The sequence below is a fragment of the Hemitrygon akajei genome, chromosome 7 (genome assembly GCF_048418815.1).
Source record: "Hemitrygon akajei chromosome 7, sHemAka1.3, whole genome shotgun sequence".
In the NCBI taxonomy this organism is placed as follows: domain Eukaryota; kingdom Metazoa; phylum Chordata; class Chondrichthyes; order Myliobatiformes; family Dasyatidae; genus Hemitrygon; species Hemitrygon akajei.
In genome coordinates, this window is record NC_133130.1 from 54555812 (window position 1) to 54574465 (window position 18654).

General features: G+C 42.8%; 1 protein-coding gene across 2 annotated transcripts; it reads right to left on the minus strand.

Moving 5' to 3' along the window:
* Positions 1-361: 361 nt before the first annotated feature.
* Positions 362-13637, minus strand: LOC140730466 (uncharacterized). Of its 2 annotated transcripts, XM_073050905.1 has the most exons (7): positions 13484-13636; positions 12809-12893; positions 8301-8441; positions 4931-4986; positions 4704-4778; positions 2245-2337; positions 362-621 (listed from the first exon to the last, which is right to left on the minus strand). In XM_073050905.1, the coding sequence occupies exons 1-7, from the start codon at positions 13517-13519 to the stop codon at positions 571-573; spliced, it is 537 nt and encodes a 178-aa protein (XP_072907006.1). In that variant the 5' UTR covers positions 13520-13636; the 3' UTR covers positions 362-570. The 2 variants fall into 2 exon arrangements, with proteins under 2 accessions (XP_072907006.1, XP_072907008.1); XM_073050907.1 differs by lacking the exon at positions 4704-4778 and having other exon boundaries at positions 13484-13637.
* Between the last annotated feature and the right edge of the window lie 5017 nt (positions 13638-18654).

Below are 18654 nucleotides of genomic sequence, written 5' to 3' on the forward strand. Positions count from 1 at the left end.
TTGTTAACATTTGCTAAATTAATGCTGATAATTTCCAATTTTAAACTGAATGCAAGCATTCAATTATTAGGGGTTCACCAAAACAGTTCAATCCAAAATTTTAATCTCCTGAGACAGAAGACATTAAAAAAATAATATCCAGTGCCTCTATCATTGACCTTTTATTAATGTGCCTTGTATTTTTTTTCAGAAACTTGGAATGTATATAATTTTGTAAAATTTGCCTGAATAAAATTCTGAAGAGTCAATTCTTCCCAACTAGGCAATTTTCTAAGCAATGAAACAATTTGAGCTTTCTTAAGAACTTTTTTCCAAATGGCTACTTTGGTAATAGAATGATAAATATCCTGAAGGATACCAGTCTTGTTTAGATTGTTTTATCGTAATTGTTTCAAAATCATACAGTCAGATTTCAACCTTTATCGCTGGAATATAAAAGTCTCCTCCATTCACTTATGAACGGGTTTTCCCTGAGCTGTGCAAGCACACATTGGTCTTCAGTAACAAAGTCCATGCTGTTTACAGAGCCTTCATTTCACGGTTTAGAAATCCCACTGATGCACATCTTCTCTACATAGCAGAGTTCAAGAACTGAAGGAGTTCAGCTCGATTTCGGTCTCGCTGTGGAAAGGAAAAAAAGATAATCAGTCCTAATAGTTTAAATGGATCTGTTAAGAGACAAAAGGAATAATTTCATTGTTAACTTTAGTTGGAGAATTTCAAAGTTCAAAGCTCAAAGTACATTATCAAAGTTGACAACCTTGAAATTTGTCTTCTTGCAGGCAGCAACAAAAACGAAGAAACCCCAGAGAACCCATTAAAAAACAGTCACCCAATAAAACCATGGAACAATTACAGCACGGAAACAGGCCATCTCGGCCCTTCTAGTCTGTGCCGAACGCTTACTCTCACCTAGTCCCACCGACCTGCACTCAGCCCATAACCCTCCATTCTTTTCCCGTCCATATACCTATCCAATTTTACTTTAAATGACAATATCGAACCTGCCTCTACCACTTCTACTGAAAGCTCATTCCACACAGCTACCACACTCTGAGTAAAGAAATTCCCCCTCATGTTACTCTTAAACTTTTGCCTCCTAACTCTCAACTCAAGTCCTCTTGTTTGAATCTCCCCTACTCTCAATGGAAAAAGCCTATCAATGTCAACTCTATCTATACCCCTCATAATTTTAAATACCTCTATCAAATCCCCATTCAACCTTCTATGCTCCAAAGAATAAAGACCTAACTTGTTCAACCTTTCTCTGTAACTTAGGTGCTGAAACTCAGGTAACATTCTAGTAAATCTCCTCTGTACTCTCTCTATTTTGTTGACATCTTCCTATAATTCAGTGACCAGAACTGTACACAATAAATGTGCAGAAAAAAAGAACAAGTCATGCAAATGATAAAAGGCAAACAAATAACATTCAGAACTAAAGTTCACGAAAGACAGTTCACAGCCAAGAAACCAGTTCATCACTGTAGCCGGTTCAGGAGCCCGTTAGTTGCAGGCCACAGCCTCAGTTTAGCAGAGTGAGTAAACCTCATGAAGCAGCGAGCCTAACATCAGCCGTCCCTCACCTCTGTCCCCAACACTCAACCTTTGCAATCTGGCACAGCACTTAAATCAGCCAAGCGTCTTCGCCTTGCCACTTCGATTTGGCCCCAAGTCTGCTCTAAGTAGTGGCCAAACCTTAGCTTGTTCCTCGCTCTTGGGTTCCGCTGCTTTGATTCGGCCCGAACCCGTCACAACCGTAATGCTCCTTCGAGACTCATTGAGTCCCACCCAGAACATGCCAGGTTGTTCAGGTGGCTCAAAAGCACAACTCCAAAAGGGAAAGTACAGACTATTGACTGCAGTGATCATTGTCCAGAAAAAGTGTGATTAATAGAGTAGTTAGATTTGTTTGCTGCCAGTAAAGTATTGCTGTGTTTTACCAGCGCCATCTCAAAAATCTGCAAATATCAACATAGCTTCACAGAAGAATAGCAATTGCTCAGAAGAATATGTTCAAAACTATAGTCAGGAATGCCAAAAATTAAAAAAAAACAAAGGTTCAAATAGGTGGCTTCAACGGATCTGTCTGATGACTGTGGAAAACAATTGAGACCAGTTGGAATTCCCGCCAGAGAGATTTAAAAATCTAGACACACCCATCCGTTAAGGTGCAGTGCAGTGCTTCATAGATAGTGTTCTTTCACGTTACTCCAATTTAAAGGGTAAAACAAAGTAACATACCTCCTTATCACCTCTGGTCTTTTTAACTTTCATTTTTATCCTCTTTCCTGTAATCATGCTATATTTATCACTTTTGTCTCGGTCTTTCAGAAACTGTAATGAGAACAATATTTATAACCACAAAGCTGCAGGCTGAAAATAAACAATGCACAGATCGCCCTCCTGTGTTCATAGAAGGATCTGCAAATCGCTGGAATTCTTACTTTTGAATTTCTAAAATGGCTACAAATCCTCATGAATTTAATTTCATGATTCCTCCTCGGACCTCACTTCTGTTCCCACCAACCAGTTCACTTCTTTTGGCACGTTCCCTTGTCACTGCAGGATTGTATCATTTGTCTTTTCACCTCTTCCCTTCTCACCAAGCAGAGATCAGGTCAGTCTTTCCAGATACTCTTGCTCACTCCACTTTCCTCCCTTCACTGGTATTCTCTACAGTACAGAACCCAAACATAAACTGGGTATCTGCTTTGTGTAACGCCTGAACTTAGTCTGCGGGACTACCCCGAACTTCCGTTGGTACTTCATCCCCACTGCACTCAGAGCTACTGGTTTGTGGCCTCCTGCACTGTTACAATGAAGTGCAATATGAACTAGAGGAATGGAACATTATTGTTCAACTGGGCATGTAGCAGGCTTTCAGACTCAATAAAGAATTCAAGAACTTTAAGAAATACAATTTCACTCTCTGGATCAGTTACTGTCTGTGATGATGCCTCAGCCTGTTCATTTTCTGTCTCTTTTTCTCTCGAAGTGAAGCACTTGCCCAGCCAGTCCTGCCAGGCACGGCTCCTTCACATCTCCTACATTCTTTTCTCTATGTTTCCACTCTCTAACTGCTCCCTTTCACTCATTGTGCTAATAACCTTGCTTACAATTTATCCCTGTGATCAGACCAGTTTTACCCTATCAGAGGAAATCACCCCCTCCCCACAGCTTAATGAACTTCTTTCTTACCTTTCCAGTTCCAGCAAAGGGCTGTCAACCTGAAATGATAACTTTCCATGAGATGCTGCCTGCCCTGTTGAGGATTTCCAGCAGTCTGCATGCAACACACAAAATGATGGAGGAACTCAGCAGACCAGGCAGCAGCTACGGACAGGAGTAAGCAGTCGACATTTGTGCCAAGACCCTTCATCAGGACTCAGCAGCTGGTAGTTTTGTTTTAGATTTCCAGCATCTGCAGTTTTCTCAATTTTTATCAGGCACTTCACAACTAATCTACCTCTACTCAGTCCAGACGAAAGGTCTCGGCCCGAAATGTTGACAGCGTTTCTCCCTATAGATGCTGCCTGACCTGCTGCGTTCAACCAGCATTTTGTGTGTGTACTGCTTGAATTTTCAGCATCTGCAGATTTCCTCGTGTTTGCCTCTACTTCATGTCTGATCTACCAATCACATTCCTGGCTTGCCTTAAAGTATGAACCTTTAATTCAACTACAGGCACACTAATAAGCCCAGAATTTATTCCCCATCTCTGAAATAGCATCTCTTTGGTGGGGGGGGGGGGGGGTCGTGCGGGGTAAAAATGTCAGGTACTACAGGACATGCATTTAAAATGAGAGGGTAAGTTTTCTATTCTCCCCACAGAGAACAGGGGGTGTCTGGAATGGGTTGACAAGGGTAATGGTGAAAGCAGGCAAGCAAGACCTATTAGAGATCATTAAAACATGGATTATGTGTAGGCAGAAGAGAGTCACTTTAATTCGGCATTATTTCTCACACAGATATTGTGAGTTGAAGGATCGGTTCTTATCACGCATGGTTCTATCTTCTAGCAAATTTGCATAATTTGATGCCTCTGAATAGGCAAAGATTAATCATCGATAGTCAGTATGAAGATGTTAAGAGACAGTTGTGCCTAACCATTTGATTCAGGACTTGGGGGGGGGGGGGGGGGGCGGGGAGACAAACAAAGAGGGCTGTCTGGCTGCTGTAGTCGGTGTGGATTTCAGCAAAAGATCTGACAAGATCTCACATGACAGGATGGTCAAAATAGTGACAACTGCTGGATCCGAGGAAGAGTGGCACACTGAATCCAAAAGTGGCTCAGTGGCAAGAAGCCAAGGTAATGTATGTGTTCTGGCCGGTAGACCCGTACCTTTTGGTCCCTCTGTTGCAACATTTTCCAGGACCCTATCATTTACAGTGCAAGTTCTGCTCTAATTTAACCTATCAAAATGAAAACTGTAGGTCTAATGCTTCAGCCTCTTTAAAATGCTCTCTCTGTTTTATTTTTCACATGCACGTAGGAGGGGACTATATTGAAAAATAAGTGTGTTAGAATTTCTAAAATTGACTCCTTCTACCTTGGTCACAAACCTATCAATCACTCCTCGTAGTTACTGGGAATTGTACTCAAATTTTACACCTTACTAACATTCTGTTTCAAGGAAGAGAATTGTCTGTTGTGGCTTCATTCAAAATGCTTTAGATTTACCAGCTGAGTCTTGAATTACCTTAGAAATCTGGACAGGCCCTGAACATGCATTCTTTTTCCTCTTTCGCTTTTTCTTTTTTTCCTTTTTGCCTCGCTAAAAAGAAGCAAATTATAAATAACACTGCAAGAACTTTTTAATGGATTCAATAACAGACTATCAGCAGTTATGTTTCAAAATACTGTATTTTCCTTATATATAATTTTCTTATAAATATCTTATTTCAAATGAAAAATAAAAATCTTCACCTTTTTGTGTTGTTTTTCTTTCTTCCTTTTTTTAATTTTTGACTTTTTCTGGGATTCTGTCAAAGCAGTTACAGGATCAGACACGAGTAATGTGTGGTAAATTTTGCTCAATATTTAAACATACCACCCTCTTAGGAGAAAACTGCTTGAAATAGCATGTGTTTTCTCCGTTTCCAAATAGGATTTATCAACTTCTATTATTTTCCAATTTTTTTTTAAAGCAACATACCAATCTTCCAGAGAGAATATTGACAGTTATCGACAATAACAATTAAATGCTTCTTTAAGCATTTTGATTTCTCATCAAATGCTTCATAGAATTTTTTTGCAAAAAAGCATGCAGAAGTGTGGACAATTGTGTAGTTTTGTTAAATCATATTCAGAGATCCATGGTTACATTTTGTACAATTTTATGGAAGTACATTAATAAGCAAAGCTTCAGGTATAGTACAAAATGCACATTCTGGGAGATAGGTTGGATTTATGAACTTGTTAGTTTCAGTGCAATTTAGTTTAATCTTTAGGTTAAATGCAATAGTTTCACAAAAATCCTCAAGACAGACATCATAATCATTTGCATTTTTCTTTTGAATTATACTTTTTCACATCTATGTGAGAGCAAATCAGAAGCCATGGGGTGCTGCCTTCAGATTGGGGGATAAGACAAGAGTTGTGTTTCCTGCGCCATGAGGAAGGCAAAACAGGATTATTCAGAGAATATACAGCCATCTCGGTGACACAGAGACACGAGCAGCACGTGGGAGGACATTCAGTCCATCCTGCGCGTTAACAACTGTGACGCTTCTCTCCCTTACAGGCTAAATGTCTTTCATGCTCGGTTTGATGCATGGAATGATGTGCTGGTGAGGAAGGCGCCCCACCCCTCGAGGAGCAGACACTATCTGGTCACAGCTGATGTGAAGAAGACCCTAGCTAGGGTCAACCCACGTAAAGCTGCAGGGCCTGATAACATACCTGGTTTGGTGCTGAGGCACTATGCAGCTGAGCTAATTCAGGTTCTAACAGACATCTTCAGGAATAGTCCACTGTGTCCTAAGGCCTCAAGGTGGCTACCATCATCGTGCTGCCCAAGAAGTGACAGTAACCTGCCTCAACGGCTACCGTCCAGTGCCACCAACCTCAACAATAATTAAGTGTTTTGAGTGACTGGTCATGGATTGCATTAAATCCCATCTGCTACATTGGACCCTTTCCAGTTTGCTTATCACTCAAATCGGTCCACTGATGATGCCATAGCCTCTGCACTCTACTCCATCCTGTCCTACCAGGAAAATGGTGCCTCATAGGCCAGAGTGCTGTTTATTCAGCTCAGTGTTTAATATGATCCTCCCTCAGAAGCTAGTGGGTAAACTGTCTTCGTTGGGTCTCAACACCTTACTCTGAAACTGAATCCTTGACGGAAAGACGACAGTCAGTCCGTGTTGACAGGAACATCTCTAGCTGTATCACGCTGAGCACTGGCGTTCTCTACGGCTACGCTGTCAGCCAACTGCTGATGCACGACTGCACTGCTAGATTCAGTTCAAACCGAATTGCCAAGTTCGCTAATGACACATAGGCGGTTGGCTTCATCAGCAATGACGAGGTGGCATAGAGAGAGGAGGAAGAGCAGCTGGTAGGATGGTGCGAGCTCAACATGGACGAAAGAGATGACTGTGGATCTTAGGAAGGTGCAGGCTAACCTCTCCTCAGTGCACATACATGACTCCTCTGTGGAGAGAGTTAGGAGCATCAAGTTCATGGGAGTGCACCTAACAGACAAACTCACCTGGTCCCTCTTTGGTCAAGAAAACACAGCAGGATTTACACTTTGAGGAGATTGAGGTGAATGAGGTCTTCCTTCCACCCCCCCCCCCCTTCCATTTCAACCAATATTTACAACAGCACCATCGAGAGTGTCCTGACCAGCTGCATCATTGTCTGGTATGGAATTGCAAGGTATCTGTCTGCAAATCCCTGCAAAGGATTGCAAACAGTGCTGAGAGGATCATCCCGGTCCTTTTTCCACCCTTCAGCAGTACTGCTTATTCAGGGTTCTTAGCATTGTGAATCCCTCCCATCCATCCAACAATCCACCATAAGGCACGAGGCTCCGCAGCATTAGGACAAGGATTGTTAGGATGGGAAACAGCTTCTTTTTCCAGGCTGTAACACGACTGAACTTGCCGACACCCAGATCCCGTCAAGTATAAAGTGCCAGCAGCGTTATTCTGCTTCCTTTTTAAACATAATAAATATGCACCTTAATAGTTGTTAATTTACTAGTGGTAATATTACTTTTTGTATTATGTGTGTGAGTTATATGTGATGTGTTGTGCACCTTGGTCCAGAGGAATGCTGTTTCGTTTGGTGGTATACATGCGTACGGTTCAGTGACAAGAAGCTGAACTTGAACTTTACAGGAGCTCTGTTGCTTTCACCTCACTCTTTCAACTTCTCTTTTCCTTTAATTTACACTTCTACCTACCATGCCACCTCCTATCACCATTGTTTAAGAGTCCACTTGACTGAATAAAAATAAATCCACTTGTTGCTGCTTTAGTAACACTGCATCAGTACACACGAATGAAAAACATAAACCTATCATCTGAAGTTTTATGTTTAGCTAATTTAACATTTATCTTGTATGATATTTAATGTGATATTGAATTGTAGATAAGGGAAGTGACATTAGTATCCATGTGCATAAATCTTTTTCAATAATTTCTGATACTTTAATATATGGTAAAAACAATGTTTTGGTTTTTGGGTTTATAAGCAGAAAATAGAAATAATAATAAAAAAAGGCTGTTTATCAACTACAGTACGATGTTCAATTCTGAGCAAAGACATTAGAGAAGGGGAGGTTTACCAAGATATTATCAGGGAAGCATAGTCTCAAGATAAGGAATCATCCATTTAAAACCAAGATGAAGAAGATTTTTGTTTTAACTAGAAGGGGTTATAAAACTAAGGAATTCTCAAGTCAAAAGGCAATGCATGCTCAATAGCCAAAAAAGAATTACAGACAGAAATCAAAATAATTTTGGGGGATTATGGCAAATAAAGAAATATGAGATTGTCAGCACAGCAGAGATGGTTTAGATGTTCTGTGTAGATCTTAAATGGGGGAGCAGCTACAGATTTGAAGTAAAATAAAACACCAGAAAGACTCAGCAGACCAGGCAGTGCCTTTGGAAAGAGAAACAGGATTAATGATTCAATTCAAGGACACTTTGGTCAAACTGGGTGGGGGGAACGTTAGTTAAGTTGCCAGGGGCTGGGGGTTGTGGTTGCATGTTGTGAATAGCACCAAGCTCAAAGCTGCTGTGATTAAATTTTAGCTTCTATTGATGTTTTGCATATTCACCTCTACTGCTCGATCTGCTTCGACTTCTTGAAGACGAGGACGATGAAGATGATGAATTTGATGATGATGATGAAGACGATGAAGTTGAAGTCACGGAAGAAGATCTACTTCTACTCCGTTTTCTTTTTCTTTTAGCTTTTCCTTCATAAAAGATAAACAGCATATTTGGAACAGTAAATACTATTATAGGAACACAATTAATCATTCTTTCTTTGTATTATCATCTCAATAGCTCAAATCACTAGCAATATAACTTCTAAGATTTAATTGTTCCTATATTTTAATTTAACTTCATGGCTGGATACTATTGCCTAACCACACCACCATCTTCATCCATTAACACTTGACTAACTGAGATGAATTATCTGAGATGTCCAGAACAGCAAGACTTCATACAGTATTATAGAATGTGGTAGTACTGGGTTTGCTGACTGCAAAATTCTGAACTCAAATAAAGACCTTAAGCCTTATCTGATATAAAAAGCTATAGGTACCCTTGATAAAGGGAGGTTCTACTGCAGGCACCTAATTGCCAAAGGCTAGATCACTTCTCTGTTTATCCTCCACAGCGCGTTTAGCTGCCAACACCTACTATTTGACTGGGTGCTTCTTCACTACCAAGGAGTTACTTTCAGCTAACAAAGTAGTTTAAACACAGTTCAAAATAAAAAACACAAAATGCTGGCAGAACTCAGCAGGCCAGACAGCATCTATGGGAGGAGGTAATAACGACATTTCGGGCCGAAACCCTTCATCAGGAGTGAAGTAACATGGGATGGTTGAGGGGGGGGGGGGGATAAGAAGTGGGGGGGAGGGATAAAGTAAAGAGCTGGGAAGTGATAGGCTGGAGGGAAATGGGCTAGGGGGAAGGTGGAGAATTATGGGAAATAAAAGAGAAAGAAAGGTAGGGCTGGGGGGAGAGATTATAGTGGGGGGGGGGGGAAAGAGAGAGAGAACCAGACTAAAATAATAGATAGGGATGGGGATAAGGGTGGGGGACAGGGGTATCAACGGAGGTCAGTGAGTTGGATGTTCATGCCGGCAGGAAGAAGGGCTACCTAGGTGGGAGATGAGGTATTGCTCCATCAACCTGCGTGTGGCCTCATCTTGACGGTAAAGGAGGAGGCCATGGACAGACATGTCGGAGTGGGAGTGGTCTGTGGAATTGAAGTGTTGTGGCCACAGGGAGATCCCGCCACTGCTGGAGGACTGAGCGCCGGTGTTCAGCGGAAACGGTCTCCCAGTCTGCGGCAGGTCTCCTCAATGTATAAATGGCCACATTGGGAGCACCGGATACAGTATATCACCCCAGTTTGACTCACAGGTGAAGTGGTGCCTCACCTGAAAGGACTGTCTGGGGGCCTGGGATGGTGGTGAGGGAAGAAGTGTGGGGGCAGGTGGTAGCACTTCTTCCGTTTGCAGGGATGAGTGCCCGGAGGGAGGTCTGTGGGGAGGGATGGGGGGGATGAATGAACAAGGGAGTCGCGTAGGGAGTGATCCCTGTGGAAAGCCGGAGAGTGGGGGGGGAGGGGAAGATGTGGTTGGTGGTGGGATCACGTAGGAGGTGGCGGAAGTTACGGAGGATTATACGTTGGATCTGTAGGCTGGTAGGGTGATAGGTGAGGACCAGGGGGACTCTATCCCTGGTGGGCTGGCGGGGGGATGGGGTGAGGGCAGAGGTGCGTGAAATATGGGAGACGCAATGGAGGACAGAGTTGATAGTGTACGAAGGGAAGCCCCTTTCTTTAAAAAAGGAAGACATCTCCTTTGTCCTAGAATGAAAGGCCTCATCCTGAGAGCAGATGCAGCGGGAGGCGGAGGAATTGAGAGAAAGGGATAGCATTTTTGCAGGAGACAGGGTGGGAGGAGGAATAGTCTAGGTAGCTGTGGGAGTTAGTAGGTGTGTAGTAGACGTCGGTAGATAGGCTGTCTCCAGAGATAGAAACAGAAAGATCTAGAAAGGGGAGGGAGGTGTCAGGAAATAGACCAGGTGAATTTGAGGGCGGGGTGAAAGTTGGAAGCAAAGTTAATGAAGTCGACGAGCTCAGCATGTGTGCAGGAAGCAGCGCCGATGCAGTCGTCGATATAACGCAAGAAAAGAGGAGGATAGATACCGGTGTAGGCTTGGAACATAGATTGCTCCACATGGCCGACAAAAAGGCAGGCATAGCTAGGGACCCATGCGGGTGCCCATGGCTACACCCTTTAGTTTGGAGGAAGTGGGAGGAGCCAAAGGAGAAATTGATAAGGGTGAGGACTAATTCCGCGAGGGCGGAGAAGAGTGGTGGTAGAGGGCGACTGGCTGGGTCTGGAATCTAGGAAGAAACGGAGAGCTTGGAGACCTTCCTGGTGGGGGATAGAGGTATATAGGGACTGGACGTCCATGGTGAAAATGAGGCGGTGGGGGCCAGGGAACTTGAAATCTTTGAAGATGTAAAGCACGGGAAGCATCATGGACATAGGTGGGAAGGGATTGAACAAGGGGATAATTAAAACAGTCGAGATAGGCAGAAATGTCAATTCCACAGACCACTCCCACTCCGACATGTCTGTCCATGGCCCGCCTCTACCGTCAAGATGAGGCCACACGCAGGTTGATGGAGCAATACCTCATCTCCCGCCTAGGTAGCCTTCTTCCTGCCGGCATGAACATCCAACTCACTGACCTCCGTTGATACCCCTGCCCCCCACCCTTACCCCATCCCTATCTATTATTTTAGTCTGGTTCTCTCTCTCTTTCCCCCCCTCACTATAATCTCTCCCCCCAGCCCTACCTTTCTTTCTCCTTTATTTCCCATAATTCTCCACCTTCCCCCTAGCCCATTTCCCTTCAGCCTATCACTTCCCAGCTCTCTACTTTATCCCTCCCCCCACTTCTTATCCCCCCCCCCCCCAACCATCCCATGTTACTTCACTCCTGATGAAGGGTTTCGGCTCGAAACGTCGTTATTACCTTCCTCCCATAGATGCTGTCTGGCCTGCTGAGTTCTGCCAGCATTTTATGTTTTTTATTTATTCCCAGCATCTGCAGATTCACTCGTGTTGCCTTTAAACACAGTTCAACTATTTTTTAATAATACACACTTACATTTAAATAAAATGCTTAAAGCACATTTAAATATCACAAAGGATTTCCATCTTACAAAAGATTTCCAAACTACAAATGATTTCTAAAAACATGAAGGATTTCCAAAACACAGGTACAATTCCTATAAGGTAAAAAGGTATACTAATGAGTTGTCTGTAGCAGAAATCAAAGTCTCTGAGGAATGAATTCCAGTTCACCCCATGTTTCTGTCATTCTTTTTGAGGTTTCTTGATCATCCCTAACAAGACTGACCACTCTTTTATATTTATACTGCTTTTTTGCCACTTGGTTGACTTCAGATATATTTTCACACAGTTCGTCTACAAAGCCTCTGCAAATGTTTCTGGGGATAGAGTGTCCAAACACCTAAAATTAATATTGTGAATGCTGAATCCGTGTTCACAGATTTTCCATCTATGGACAGATTAGCTATTTGATGTGCTGAATGACGGTATCAATCTGGACTACAAGCTTGCTTGAAATAACTTAGCTTGTGTTGACTGGTATGAAACAGGCCAATTAACCTAACTTGAGCAATCAGTGGCGTGTTGTAGGGCCAGCGGTCTGTGCTCTATACAGAGTGCTATTTGTTTACAAAGTTGTCCTTTTAACTTCAGACTAATAATTTACATTAAGAACTGAAGAATGGTTCCCGTTTATGACAAAAATCTGAACAAATAATATTGGCTGGAAGTGTAACTTACTCAAAAACAACTCTTTGATCTTTAGAAGTTTCAGCTGCAATGTTAGAAAGCTGAGCTTGGCAAAAAATAAGTTCCCCTGGCCCGGCACAGTGAATATTCATCACAAGAATACAATAAGCTATTGGATAAGCCATGTGATACGATTGAAATAAAGATTGTGCCTCAGCATCAATATGAAATATCAACAAGGTGTCGAAGTATATTTGAGTTGACAAAATGCTCCAAATGTATCACAGGATCGCAAGCAAACAATTGATAACAATCCACAAAATGAGCTATTAGGAAATAAGGCAAAAACTGGCACATTTCATTTTCAGATGGAAGCTCATCAACCAAAAGTATTAACAGCTTTACTCTCTCCACAAATGCTGCCTCCCCTGTAGAGTTTTTTTTGCTTTTATTTGAGCTAAGTTTTTGGCAAATGGGAGAACTGATAATTGAGTTCTGTAATACCTGTTCCTATTGTTTTTAGTAAGTAAAACTCCAAAAGCTGTTGGAGGCTTCTGAGAACCAATGAGAGGGAATCCTGCTAAGCTAAGTTATTCTGCTTTAAGGTTTTAAACACCACAGCAACACACACCCCTTTTTAATTAACGGTAGGTGAATCTGTCATTTTATTTAAATGGGCCAGGTATATAAGAAATTACACTTAAATGGTTCAAGTAATTCCATTGTTCTTTATATAATCATAATTGACTATAAAACTTAAACAGTACCTGTCTCTCTTTTCTGGTCCACTGTAGATGTGCTTGGGTTCTGCCTCATCTTTACACCCCTCTCATTTCGATCTTCCATGATATACTGCGAAATTTACGTTCCATAAAAAAAATTCAAATAACTTGCAGCTTCATAATTTGAACGTTAAACGCAGTTTGCACAATTACAGCTGTAGCAAGCAGAATTCTGTGCGGATTCGGTTATTAAATAGCCTGTGAAACAGACTAAATAGATAATTTCAACGGGGCCAAGGTCACATGAATGAAGAAGCTAGAATACTAAAGTATGATTACGATTATACTTAGTATACTGTGAAGATGCGCTTTTATAACATGGGCTCAGTGTGTACTTTATCTACGATGGATATCTTCGATACAGCGAGTTCCCAGCGTCACTGACCGGTTAACCGGAGCTGGACGCCGTTGGGGAGACATTTCAGCCTTGCGGGAATAGTTGCCATGAGACCACCAGCTCGACTAGCGTCCCAGACCAAACCAGAGGCCGTGGCTCTGTCTCGGGCCTACCGCGGATCCCCGAGCACCCGGGTCAGAATCGAACCCGCCTGGATCCGAGGGAGTAACACGGTCCCCCCTCACCCCCGCCCGGTTCCTGATGCGCACCGGACACTGTCCCCCTCGTCCCGGTTACTGCCCCCTTTCCCCGTCCCTTCCTACCGGCCGCCGCGACTCTCCAGCCGCCCGATCCACCATACACTGCACACTAGGCGGCGGTCGCACCGCCTGTCAGTCACCCGGAAGCGGCGGGGAGCCTGTTCCTCAAAACGAATCCGCAGCAAAGCCGAGACAACTCTCGGTGCAGGCACCGCTTGCAATTAAAGCTAATGGCACAATGTAGTTATTACGCGACTCCAGCAGAGACTTTCATTTCGTTGTTATCGGAGTAGCACTGATGATGGGAGAGGAGTTCTGCTGGAAGGTTAAGTTGTATTTTGTACCGAATAGAGCTGTGTTTAAATACTGCTTATCCAAAAGTATCTAAATAATTGGATATTAAATTTTTGGGTGGTGGGGTACAAAGACGTTAAAATAATACACGACGAAGACTTCTCAGAAGTGCAGTTTATGTCCAGGGCATTTCCATTGGGTTTATCTATTTATGCATTTTAAAAAGTGTCGGTGAGGAAGGGCGAGGCAAAAGTGAATGCAAGGGATTACAGGAGATGAGCAAATGAGATGATGAAGTAGAACAGGAGACACAGGGCATTTTGGTGTTAGTAGGAGTTTTGGAATTTTAGTATCATGGATGTAAACTTCATCCTAATAAAGTTCAAAGTAAATCTATTATCAAGGTACATATATGTCACTATACTACCCTGAGATTCATTTTCTTGTGGGCATACTCAATAAATATAATAACCATAATAGAATCAATGAAAGACCGCAGCAAATGAGCATACCACCAGTGTGTGAAAGACAACCTACTGTGCAAATACAAAGAGATATTAATAAATAAATAAGCAATAAATATCAAGAACATTAGATGATGAGCCCTTGAAAGTGAGTCCATAGGTTGTGAGAAAATTTCAATGATGGGGCAAGAGAAGATGTGTGAAGTTATCTTATTTGGTTGAAGATCCAAGTATTTAGGCTCCTTCAGAGTAGTCGCAATACTGAGGATACTGAAAACCTGAAATTAAAAATAGAAAGTGTTTGAAGTATTCAGTAGGCCAGGTCACATCTGCATTGAATGAAGTACTTAAGGAAAAATTAGCTCTATTTGTGCATGGCATTTCATTTCAAGAGGACTAGAATATAAAAGCAAGGATGTAAAGTTGAGGCTTTATAAAACACTGGTGAGGCCTCATTTGGAGTTCTGAGAGCAGTTTTATCTAAGAAAGGATGTGCTGATATTGGAGAAAGTTCAAAGGAAGTTCACAAAACTGATTACAGGAATGAGAGGCTTGTCACTTGATGGCTCTGGTCCCGTACTGGCTGGAATTCAGAAGAATGAGGGGTGACCTCATTGAATCCTATCGAATGTTGAAAGGCCTCGTTAGAGTGGATGTTTCCTATGGTGGAGGTAAGTCTAAAAGCAGAAGGCACAGCCTCAGAATAGAGGGGCATCCTTTTAGAACAGAGATGAGGAAGAATTTCTTTAGCCAAAGGGTGGTCAATCTGTGGCATTTATTGCCTCAGGCAGCTGTGGAGGCCAAGTCTTTAGTTATATTTAAGGCAGAGGTTGATTGCTTTTTGATTAATCAGGGCATGGAGTGATAAGGGGAGAAAGCAGGAGATTGGGGCTGAGAGGGAAACTTCCCCACATGATGAAATAGCGGTGCAGACTCAATGGGTCAAATATACCATATTTCAAGCTCATTTGTTTTTCTGCATTGAAATCTGAAGATAGTAGGACAGACAAGAATGAAATAATTAAGTAGAAAGCTACAATTAAAATGTAATATTAGTAGTGAATTAATTATTATCTCTTGCTATAGAGATGCTAGATAAAGATAAAAACTGTGTTAAGTGTACATAAGGTCCTAGAACTTCTGTCTTGTTAACTGTATAATTAAACTCTAGGAAGTTGATAATGCACCAAAAATAGAAAAACCCAGACTGGAAAAGTTAATGTGAATTCAGACAAATGAATACACTTGGAAAGGCGCCAACTTCTGATAGTGCATTGGAATTGTGATAAATGATGAAAAGAGAAGCAAGTCAGCTAACAACATGAGTTTTAATTAAGTGAACAAATCATTTAACTCTACTTGCCAAATTTAAAATTGACTGGAAAAAAAAACAAAGCCATCAAGCTTATCTATAAGAAACTCAACAGCTTCAAAAGTTTAACAAAAGGAAATACAGTATGGAAAAATTGTCATAAGGAAATGTTATACCTTGAACTGGCCACCAGAGGGAGGCAGAGATCAGATAGCCAACCCCTTGGTCACTTGCCTTAGGCTAATTATTAGTTAATTGTTATCATCTGTACTGTGTTTACAGCCCGACACAAGTACTTTGTCCCCTCTTTCTTTGCTCACTCTTGGAATAATCTTTGATAAGAGGAATGTTGCCTTATATTTTTTAGGAATCTTTAGTTTCTGAAGCACTAGTTAATGTTCTTTTTTAATTTTGATTTTGATTTGCCTGTGAGTTTTTTGGATCCTCTGCCTGTACTTTGTCTGCTAAGGAATCCAGTAAAGCTTTGTTGGATTTTTTCCTCTAATTTTGTGTGACCTTTCTTTGCAGTGGGGTTCTCCACTAATCTGTGTGAGAGAAGTTACATAGTCAGCTGTGACATTAAAACTGGAGTAGCTCTGTGTTACTGTTGCTGAGCAGGGAGTCTTGCTTGGCACACGTCAAGGACAACTTCAGCAGCCTATGGATGCTGTTAAGCAATTTGCTGAGACTCTTCAGCCATTACACGCATGCGTTCTTTGTCCCAGTGTGACTCCATGTCTGCTAGCTCTGCCTCCTGGGACAGTGCCACCTGCATATGTGCCAGCCAAAGTACTCAAGATCCCAGATCCCCAGTGTTAGGGCAACCTAATGCCCTTGTCTTTGAGCTCCAGCCCTCAGACCTGCAGTCTGATAAATTCAAGATCACCTACATTATTCTGCTGTCTGACTGTGCTCGATGGTCCCAGCAATCTCCAAACTGCAGTGATCTGAAGGTGTTCACAGACACCCTTAAACAAGTGGGCAAGGCAGCTGTTAGAACTGTGCCGGGAGCCTGATCTATTGCAATACAATTCTGGCAGCTGAAAGCAAGTGGGATTCAGAGGCACATCTCACCACCTTTCACCGTGCCTTCTCTGAGGAAGTGAAGGACGAACTCGCCAGTAGGGAATGGGGGAGGTCCAGCCTGGAGGAAATTGTAACCCCGGCCATCTCGATTAACAACTGTGTTTGTGAGTGGAGGAGAGAACACTCCAAGCCTGTGGTCACTGAGGCGACCGTCTCCTAAGCATGCCCGTTCTAGTCAACAGCCAGAAAATGAACTGATGCAGTTAGGATGATCTCACCCGAAACCTGAGAGGGAGAGACACATGAAAAAGGGGTGTTGTCTTTATTGTGGAGCTACTGCATGTCTCCTGCCCTGTGATAGAAGTAAAAGCCAAAAGCTCGCTAGGGACTGGGAGGACATTAGTGAGCAGAACGGCCCAACTTGAGATCCCCCACTCCTGTTTACTGTTATCAGGTACTTGGAATGACCCCAATGTGGGCTCAGGTGTAACTGATAACCTCCTTGATATCGAATCAGCACAGAAGGTGTGCACTCCCTTAGAGTCCTGTCCCTTGGCCTGGAAAGTTCAAGCTATAGACAGCAAGCCCATCGCCTCTGGAGTAATCAAGTATAGAACGAAGCCTCTTCTTCTGACCGTAGGGAGAACCCACCTTGAATCAGTTTCTCTGTATCTCCTCAAGTCCTCTCGAGATCCTTTGATTCTTGGCTATCCTCAGCTGTGGCTTCATGACACACAGTTCTCCTGGGCCACTGGATCTCTTTGTTGGAGTCCTGCATACAGAATTCCTGCACCCCCAGTGGCTAGGGTGCACAAAGAAACAGCTCCAGCAGTTGAAGGGCTGGGTCCCTGTGACGCTCTTGACTGCTCGTCAGACCGTGTGCATTTGCCTCCTGAGCATCATGATCTGAGAGGGGTATTTAGTAAACATCGAGCTACTGAGTTGCCACCTCACAGACCATATGACTGTGCCATTGAACTTCTCCCTGGCACTGCTCCCCCTAGTGTTCATCCTATTCTGTCTCTACCCCAGAAACAATGGCCATGGATGAATGTATCCAGGAAGTTCTGGAGACTGGTTTAATTTGCCCTTCCACCTCACCAGCCAGTGCTGGAAGCTCCTTTGTTTCCAAGAAAGACAGTGGCCTTCGACCCTGTATTATCTATCGAGATCTCAATAAAGTTACCCTTAAGGACCATTAGCCTCTCCCACTGATGTCATCTGTGTTTCAGCTTCTGCAGAAATCCACCATTTTTACGATGCTCTGTCTGCATGCTGCCTACAATCTGATACGCATCAGAGAAGGAAATGAATGGAAGATAGCCTTTTGCAACCCTAGTGGCCACTAGGAATATTTCCTCATGCCATTTGGAGTGTTAAACACCCCCACAGTTTTTCAGGCCTTCGTAAATGATGTTCAGCGAGAGATTTGTTTTTGTGCATCTAGATGATATACCAATCTTTTGAGACTCTCTCCAGGGGCACATTCAGGATGTTCGGCAGGTCCTTCAGAAACTCTGTGAAAATCACCTCTTTGTGAAGCTTAAAAGATGTTCAAAGGTTCATCTATTATCAAAGTACACAACTCTGAAATTCTTCTCCAGATAGTCAGGAAACCAAGAAAGAAAAAGAACGGCAACACTATCATTAACCCCCAAAACACCCTCTCCCACACGAAACGCAATACAAGCATCTGCTCCCAAATCCTCCTCTCCATGCGCGTAGAAACTTAACGAATAAAACACAGCAAGGACTCAAAATCCCCCTCCCCCGCATAAAAAAGAGAAAGAACCAAAGTATTTTTAAAAACCCATAATACTGGGAAAAAAAGTCCATAGTCCCAAATCCATATCCAGAATGTAGAAAGCCTCAGTAACATTCTCTGGGCACAGACTTCTCTCTTCGGCAGCAGAGCCACCCCACCAGCAATCAGAAGGCTGGCAGCTGGCGCTCACCTTCAGCAAGCTTGCAAATGCTCCTTCCTTGTTTATGTTGTCTCTCCAGAAGGCATGTCGATGGAGCCAGGGAAGGTTACAGCTGTCATCTAATGGCCACTGCCAAAGACCTTAAAGCAGGTGCAGAGGTTTCTCAGCCTTGCCAATTTCATTCACCGTTTCAGTCGACTGCCGCAACCATCT

Bases quoted from the DNA above. Each gene is read 5' to 3' on its own strand.
- LOC140730466 (XM_073050905.1), bottom strand. From the start codon at position 13,519: ATGGTGGATCGGGCGGCTGGAGAGTCGCGGCGGCCG. The intron at 4,987-8,300 runs GTGAATATGCAA...CTGCTTTGACAG, and splicing joins AAGCAGATCGAGCAGTAGAG to AATCCCAGAAAAAGTCAAAA. The intron at 4,779-4,930 runs GTGAAGATTTTT...GCTTCTTTTTAG, and splicing joins AAGAAAAACAACACAAAAAG to CGAGGCAAAAAGGAAAAAAA.